This window comes from Solanum tuberosum, unplaced genomic scaffold (assembly GCF_000226075.1).
Source record: "Solanum tuberosum cultivar DM 1-3 516 R44 unplaced genomic scaffold, SolTub_3.0 scf00001, whole genome shotgun sequence".
In the NCBI taxonomy this organism is placed as follows: Eukaryota; Viridiplantae; Streptophyta; class Magnoliopsida; order Solanales; family Solanaceae; genus Solanum; species Solanum tuberosum.
Genome location: NW_006238927.1, coordinates 4,084,308 through 4,093,140, shown reverse-complemented (window position 1 = coordinate 4,093,140; position 8,833 = coordinate 4,084,308). Strand labels below are relative to the sequence as shown.

The 8,833-nt window shown below is 35.6% G+C and overlaps 1 protein-coding gene across 1 annotated transcript in view; it reads left to right on the top strand.

Annotated features, from left to right (window-relative positions):
- The first annotated feature begins 616 nt into the window (after positions 1-616).
- LOC102589147 (nuclear export mediator factor NEMF) overlaps positions 617-8,833 on the top strand; it is a 29,267-nt gene continuing 21,050 nt past the window's right edge. The window contains exons 1-8 of the mRNA XM_006337927.2: positions 617-852; positions 935-1,047; positions 3,167-3,263; positions 3,404-3,528; positions 4,054-4,594; positions 4,718-4,903; positions 8,076-8,369; positions 8,590-8,742. Of these exons, the coding sequence (XP_006337989.1) occupies positions 748-852; positions 935-1,047; positions 3,167-3,263; positions 3,404-3,528; positions 4,054-4,594; positions 4,718-4,903; positions 8,076-8,369; positions 8,590-8,742 (1,614 nt within the window). The 5' untranslated portion in view covers positions 617-747. The remainder of the gene's footprint in view (positions 853-934; positions 1,048-3,166; positions 3,264-3,403; positions 3,529-4,053; positions 4,595-4,717; positions 4,904-8,075; positions 8,370-8,589; positions 8,743-8,833) is intronic.

Sequence of the window (8,833 nt, the reverse complement as noted above, 5' to 3'; positions counted from 1 at the left end):
TGAATTTAAATTTTTTTAGACAGTAATGGTTCCTCGATGGAGAAGTTGTGAATTTGAAATTTCAAATTTGTGAATCTGTTAGGTATTGGATGAATTGTTTACAACATGTTAGGCGTGATTTGTGAGATTGAAATTAATTAAAAAAAAATTTACGTAATTTTTTCCTTTTTTAAGCGCAACAACACCAAATTTGAATGTATCAAAAATTATGTAACCGACCACCACTTATGTATCCGGATCCCTCTTATTTTAAGGAATTTCTGTAAAATGAAAACACATAGGGATAAGATGTAATTTATATCCCACACTATGTGATTCCTATAATTTATACATTAATTAATTGATTATTTTTAAGTCATCATGATGTTGCGTCTTATTTGAATAAAGTAGGGATGTCAACCCCCTTTTAGTTTCATTTCAAAATTATTTGCTATTGGACCCGTTCATTCCTACATCTCAATTTGTAGGTGAAAGAATCATAAATTTGTGACAACTAAAAGGCCCAAAGAAAAAAAAAGGAAAAAGTGTAAGGAAGTGGTCTGACCCGGCCCAAATCTTGAGCTCCACGCTTTCTTTTTCTTCTACACTCTCTCTGGTTTCAACCGGATACCTATATATGGATGTTCTTTCTAAATTCAAAGCTATTTTGAGTTAGCTGCAAGTCCAAGAAATCAAAATCCCTAAAAGAGATTCAATTTTTGTGTCTATAGTAGAAGCAACGAAGAATCAAGTCGTCCTGTAATCTAAATGGTGAAGGTGCGTATGAACACGGCGGATGTTGCCGCAGAGGTCAAATGCTTGCGTCGCTTAATCGGGATGCGCTGTTCCAACGTTTATGATCTTTCCCCAAAGGTTCCCATTCTCAGCTCTTTTCTTTCTCATTTCTATGCAAACCGACCGCCATTGCTTTTGTTAATGTTTCTTGTTTGTGCAGACCTATGTGTTTAAGCTCATGAACAGTAGTGGAATTAGTGAATCAGGGGAGAGTGAGAAGGTTTTGTTGCTCATGGAAAGTGGCGTCCGCTTGCATACCACTGATTATCTTCGGTACCTATACACTTTTCTCCTTTACTATGGAAAGATGATTTTCAGTGCATTTATGAACATTTTTTATTATATCTACTTCAGTTTAAAAAATATAAAACTATGAAATTTGATTTTGTTGATTTTTGTTTTTTTTTCTTTGCTAAATGGAAATTTAATTCCCAAGGAAAGATGTTTACAAGTAAGGGCGAAAATCTCAACTATACTGCCTTGGTCTTGTACCAAGTAGTTTACTTCTCTACAATATCCTTCCTCTTCATCCTGCACATCAAATCTAAGGATAAAAGTTAAGCTCCATTAGCCTACCAACTAATCGATTCTTCTTGGAACATCTATACACCACTTCCTGTATTACTTGTCTTACAATGATTTGTGGATTGGGGCTTTTGTATATAAGGTTTCAGTACAACCCATGTACTGTTTTGTGATATAATACAACCTTACCAAGTTCAAAAAAAACAATGATTTGTGGATTGATCTCCTTTTTCTGAAAAATGCTCTGGTTCTTTCCTTCCATATGAGGTACACACTTCCTGCAAGAGTGGCCCTGTATACTTCATCTGGTGCTTTCCTTGAACTTTTGTATTCTTGTTCCCATTCCAATTCATGCTGTCAGCTTAGGGCTGATCTATTATACTCTTGCCTTTGTAATAGCTTCCTCCATACTGCAAATGAGTAATCACATTCAAATAAAATATGATTATGGACTCCTTCATTCTCATGCAAAGAGGCCATGCTACTTCTGACGCTAGAGTTTAGACCCCAAGATGCTAGTCTGTCTCTGGTGCTTAGTCTTCCGTGTTGCTGCAATATTCAATGTAAATAACCATTTAAAAGCTCCTTGATTATTGCACGTTTGCTTCCTCCGGGCAACCTTTGGGAAATCACCTCTAAATAGAGAATATAGTTTCCTGATGGACAACTGCTGTTCTGTTTGTATAAGTTGTTCAGTAATTTTCACCTCTTCCAAGTTTCCTTGAGCTTTGATGACCTTTTTGACATATTCCAGATGGATCCTTGCTTATTGTAGTAGCAGTGTATCCTAGAAATCAGTTTAAGGCCAACCCTAAGACCAACTGTATCTTTTGAAGCTCCGGGGATCCCAATTCACATGTATCTCCAACGTTTCTACTTGAACTAAGCACTACAGACAAATTAACTCATTGATCCTGCATTTTCAAAAGCAAAAAGTCCCAAAAAGCGACAAGGTCCAAGGGGTTTGAAGCAAAAAGCAAGAAGTGAAGTGCACATTTGAAGCACACACACTAAAACACCAAATGATATGAAATTGCAATGAAAATAACTAATTTCAGTATCCAATATACAACAAATATCATATTTATCCAACCTCTCAATGTTGAGACTTGAGATTCAAAGAACCGACTGCTTCTTGTTGCGATATCTTTGCATGTCATTATTTCAACCACACATTCCTTTAAAGCCCATGATATATATCCCTCAATTTTCTGCATTTAGAATAATAACAGAAAGTCCAAGTCAGGATATAAGTCAATGAATAAATCAACTATGCCTCAATCAAGAATTTGTTGATATTTTTTAGTTTATTTGTGTTGTTATTTAGAAAATACTAAATGCACTGAAAAGAAATGTAAGTACAAATATGAAAATATGATTTGGATTATTTCAGTGCATTTAGTATATCTTTTTTATATGTGAAATACTAAATACACTGAAACATACAAAGTAGAGTTAGATTTACATTAGGTCTGGATAGAGGGATATGTGTGAGACTTAGAGGGCTTATATTGTTTTAGAGAACTCCTAATTTGCCAAGTCAATACTTACCCATATTGGAATTAAATGGTTCCGACTAGAACAGAATTAATATAGAGGATTTGTAGATCCGACTAGTTGGGGTTGAGGTGTAGTTGTTATTAATATACAAGTAGGAAATCCAAGTTAGGATATAAACAGTTTAGAAACATAAGATCTAATGTTTTAATGGTTGTCTTTCTGCTGTCAACCATACTTGATTCTTTATGGAAACTGCATTACATCTTTGTTGATCAATGACATATGCAATTGGATTCTATATGCTGAGCTTTTTTTTTTGAATTTTTTCATTTTCTGAAGTTCTCTTTTCCGATTTCTTTCTTTTTAGGGACAAAAGTAACACTCCATCTGGATTTACACTTAAATTGAGGAAGCATATAAGGACGAGAAGGCTTGAGGATGTGCGGCAACTTGGTTATGATAGGGTATACTGCATATGCTATTGTTCTATCAGTGCATTGGGTTTATTTTATTTTTGGGAATTTTCATTTGTTCTTTGCCTTTCAGTTAGTGGTTAATTTCATGATCTTTAATCTCATCCTTTCTTTATTCTTTTTGGGTTCAGATAATTCTCTTTCAGTTTGGACTAGGTTCCAATGCTCATTATGTGATATTAGAACTATATGCCCAAGGAAATATACTCCTTACGGATTCTGACTTCATGGTCATGACTCTCCTACGGTCTCACAGGTAAATTATTTGCTTTTTATTTTGCTAACTTGGTCTCGTTCATCTGAACATGTCTATGTAATGGATCATCATAAACTTCTATGCAGACAATGTATGTCTTCTGTTGCCATTTTTCTTCAAAATCCCCTTTCCATATGAAATTCTGCCAGAAGATGAACCCTATTGGATGGTTTAACTATTTAGATCAGTAATCAGTTATGATTCTGTTTAACAAGCAAAAACTGTTTGATACTGCTATGCATGGTTTCATAAATGACACATTTTAGTTGTCCTCTTCTGGGATGTAAAAAGATGATATTTAGCCCTTTGGGCTACCAGGTATCTAGATTTTTTTTTCCTTTTCTTAAATGCTTCTTTGAACTGCATCAACTTAAACTTTTAGTACAGATTATCAAGCCATAAACCTAGATGTTAGCAGTCTCTGGGTATCCTCATAATTTTGCAACTCAATTTGACATCATATAGGATTGTTGTGGGCATCAATTTTACAAAGCTTGCTTTTACATGTAACTCGCACCTATGCAGGGATGATGATAAAGGTCTTGCTATTATGTCTCGCCATCGATATCCAGTTGAAACATGCCGTGTCTTTAAACGGACAACTACTGAAAAGTTGCAGGCAGCTTTGATGTCTTCATCCCAGACTGATAAAATTGAACATGTGGAAGATAATGAACAGGGGAATGGTGGATCTGATGTTCCTCAACAAAAGCAGGTTAACCAAAAAAGCATAAAAGCTACTAATTCTACTAAAAAAGGGAACGATGGTGCACGTGCAAAGTCACCAACACTTAAGGTGGTTCTTGGGGAGGCACTAGGCTATGGCCCAGCACTTTCTGAACACATTATTCTAGATGCTGGCTTGGTTCCAAATACAAAGATTGACACAGATTTTAAATTAGAAGGCAATACACTTCTCTCTCTGACAGAGGCTGTTAAGCAGTTTGAAGATTGGCTGGAGGACATTATACTGGGTGAGAAAGTTCCAGAAGGCTATATCTTAATGCAGCAAAAGGCTTTGTCTAAAAAGGATTCCAACATTTGCGATAGTGGATCTTCTGAGAAGGTTTCGCAGTTATCCTATATTTTGAGATTTTTTAACCCCTGTGAGGCTGTGATCATTTATTCTTCTTTTCTGGACCTATATAGTTTTAGAAGGGTGATTTATTTGAGACTTTCTATTCTGCAGATATATGATGAGTTCTGCCCGTTGTTGCTGAATCAGCTTAAGTGTCGGGATTTTATGAAGTTTGAGATATTTGATGCAGCATTGGATGAGTTCTATAGTAAGATTGAAAGTCAACGTTCTGAACAACAGCAAAAGTCCAAAGAAAGCACTGCAATGCAGAGACTTAATAAGATTCGCACTGATCAGGTCTGTGTCACATCTATTATATAATCATCATGAAGCATTTCTGTTGGTTGCTCTCAATTATTCTGGGAAGTATGCGTTTTAGCCTGTGAATACTTGCTTTCTTGAATTCCTCTGTGAAAATGCTGGTTAATCATGAGAATAAGTTCATGAGCTAGACTTGGTCTCAAATGGCAATAAAGGATTTGGGAGTAAGCATGCAGGTCACAATTTAACGAATGAATAAGTGGTACATACTTTAAATGGAAGAATTAAGTTGGATATGACAATACTTTTCTGAAGACAACAACAATGAAAACAACTACTCCTTAGTCAGCTTTAAATCCTCACTTCTTCATTTAAGCTCATTTTATATCATTACTGTACTAAATAAATAAAAGTAAAATATATGATTATTATTGCTCCCACTGTTTCAACTTGTTTGTTGATTTTGACTTGTACGGATTTTAAGAAAGTGAAGAAGACTTTTGAATCTTGTGGTTTCAAACTAAAAATGTGTGGACTGTACCAAACTGCCCTTTAATCTTGTGGTCATAAACGTGTGATGTGAGGAAAGTTTTAACTAGAGTTGCCAAAAGAAAAAGAGACATTCTTTTTGAAACGGACTACAAAGGAAAGTAAGACAAGCAAATTGCAACGGAGAGAGTATTATTTATGTATATATTTAACTTTTTTTTGATCTTCGATAAAAAGTTCATTATATACATAATAATAATAATAAATAAATAAATAAATAAATAAATAATGCTATTAGAAGTTCTCTAACTAGTCTAGAAACCTGTTCTCAACTAGTAGCTATCATCTATATGGATCTTTTCTCCTCACTTGTGCCCTATCTTTAGTTAAGTCCGCATTCAAAATTTGTAGGTCTTTTGAGACAATATCCTTCCATGTGATTTTAGATCTAATCTGTCACCCTTTAATACCTTCACCTTACCATAGTTTCACAGCTATGGACCGGTGCATCTGTAGATCAACAATGAACATGTTCAAACCACCTGAGCTTCACACATTTTATCCTCAACGCGTGCTGTGCTAGTTGCACCTTTTGGCAAATGTGGTCATTTTAAAGTTTGTCTAATGTGGTAGGACTTCACATCAATCATATCATCTGCATCTCTGCAACACTATATGTGGACTTTAGCAGCCCAACATTCACTACCTTGTGAAGTTATAACAATGCTAAAAAAACTACTTTTCACTTTAGTCTGCCACCTTCCATCACATGACCCCTCAAAAGCACTTCTCCATTACAATCATGAGTTACATCTTCATCTATCATTCAATTCTCTTGAAATAACAAGTCTAGATATCTAATTGTTTGCAATTTGGCACCACAATATCATCAACACATACTAGTTTGGCACCACAAGATCTCATTTTCTATAGTGTTAGTTAGCTTGTCGCCTTGTCCATAATTAGGGTAAACAAGTAGGGACTCAATGGACTCAATGCCGATCCTTGGTGTAAACCCACTGTTATGGGAAACTCCTCCGTATCACCTACTTCTATTCGCACGACTCCTTCTTACATGTCTTTTCTATCATTTGTATATTTAATGTGAATTCCTTTATTCTTAGTAACCTGCTAGGACCTTCTGTGGTACTCTATTATATGATTTCTCTTGCTCAATAAACACCTTGTGTAGATCTTCCTTCTTTTCGTAATAGATTTCCTGCAATCTTGTTAACAAGAATATAGGTTTTGTTGTGGATCTACTAGGCATAAATCCAAACCGTTTCTCTTTTAACCTTGTCGTATTCCTAAGCCTACATCTATCACTCTTTCCCGGAGTTCCACCGTATGACTCACGAGTTCAATGCCATGTAGTTCACACAACTTTGAATATCTCTGTTGTTCTTGTAAATTGGAATCAGGGTACTCTTCCTCCACTCATTAGGTATCCTACCACATCTTAGTATAACATTGAATAAGTTGGTGAGTCATTCTACTCTCACTCTGACCTCTCCAAGATACTTCCAAACCTATATAGGAATAGTAACATGACCACAAGATTTTCTAATCCACATATTTTTCATGGCATGTTTTATCTCTGTTGGCCTAATTCTACGAGTGTAGCTAAAGTTTCACAGACGTATAGAGGTTTAGAATGATACTCTCTTGGTTAGAGCTGAAATTTTTTTCTGAATAAACCTACTTATTTCTTCCACTTAAAGTATGTACCAATGAAAGAAAAAAAATCTACACAGGGACTGGAGATGATTTTTAATAGATAATCCTGATGACAAATGAATTTCAAGGATTCCATAGTGTATATATATTGCAAAATGTCAGAAAAATCAGCATGTAATATACCTATAAAAAAGCAGCATGCATTTCTGGGAAGAGATATACTTAGTTATAGATGTTTGAGGGCAAGGAAGATTAGCTCACTGTCTTTCTTGGAGGGTTTATAAAGGATCTATAGTGTGAGGAATGGACCAATTTACATTACTTCAGAATTCAGTCCATGGCTACATGGCAGGTTTAATGAGAAAAAGTGGGAGGAACTTTTTCTTTTGTCCTTTTTCTTAATTTTCTGGGATTTGTGAGTGCAGGCGATACGAAAGAATGTACGTCCCAAACAGACTTTCTTCTATAGCAGTTGTACTCTCTGGCCTTATGCTCAACAGCACAATGAAGAACTGAGTGGACTGAAAACAAATTCTCCCCCTCTCCTCCTTCTGCTGCTTCATATTTTTTAAGATTCTAAGATCAGCATAGTTGTTCCTTAGATAATATTCATTTATTTTCACCCACAAAAAAATCAGTCTTTTATTTTCCTGAAAAAGGGATCTTCCTTTCTTCTAGTTCTTTTTTTATTTGACTTGGGAAGCAAGAAATACCCTAGTATTTCCTGTTTAAGTTTGTCGAATGACTCTTGCCTGGATAATCTCTTTTTATTATTCGGCTTGCTCCTTCGCATTTGTGATAGAGAATAACTGGGTCGGCCATTAATATAGAAAACTTAAGTTTCTTGCTCAAAAATATAAAATAATATAGAAAACTTAAGCAATAATCTGATGAATCAAATCTGCAACTAATACGAAGTAGTTCCTAAATGACACTGCTATAGCTTTGTTTGATTTAACTCTTTACCAGTGTCCAGTCACATCTCAGTGGACCTTGTACTACTATACATTTTGTGTTCAAAAGCTTCTCCGACATGATGCAGGAAAACCGTGTTGTAACATTAAAGCAAGAAGTTGAACATTGTATTAAGATGGCAGAGTTGATAGAATACAATTTGGAAGATGCTGATGCTGCCATCTTAGCAGTACGTGTAGCTCTTGCTAATGGAATGAGTTGGGAAGATTTGGCTCGAATGGTGAAAGAGGAGAAAAGATCTGGAAATCCAGTAGCTGGACTTATTGACAAGCTCCATCTTGAAAGGAACTGCATGACATTGCTCTTAAGCAACAATCTTGATGAAATGGATGATGATGAAAAGACCCAACCAGTGGACAAGGTATGCTGACCTGATATTCCTTTTTTTTTCTAGAAGTTCTAATTAAGAACCCACATTTCTGTATGGAAAATTCTCGTACCTACCTATATATACTGTTTGTGCAGCATTGCTGTTGATTCAAGTCTTTTACTTAAGCTTATGATTGGTTTTGAAAGAAATGCAGCGATTTGAGCATGAATGATAGTGATTGTGCCTCCATTGTTTTGCTCTCATTTGGTAGGTTGAAGTTGATCTGGCACTTTCAGCCCATGCAAATGCTCGGCGGTGGTATGAAATGAAGAAAAAACAAGAAAACAAGCAAGAGAAGACTGTAACTGCTCATGAAAAAGCATTCAAGGCTGCTGAGAGAAAGACACGTCTCCAGCTGTCTCAGGTAACTAATAATCTGACCAGTGGCTATTCACATTTTGTGTTGTTTAGGCGTTCAGTAATTCTGTGTCTTCTTAGTGGTTGTTAGCTTGAGG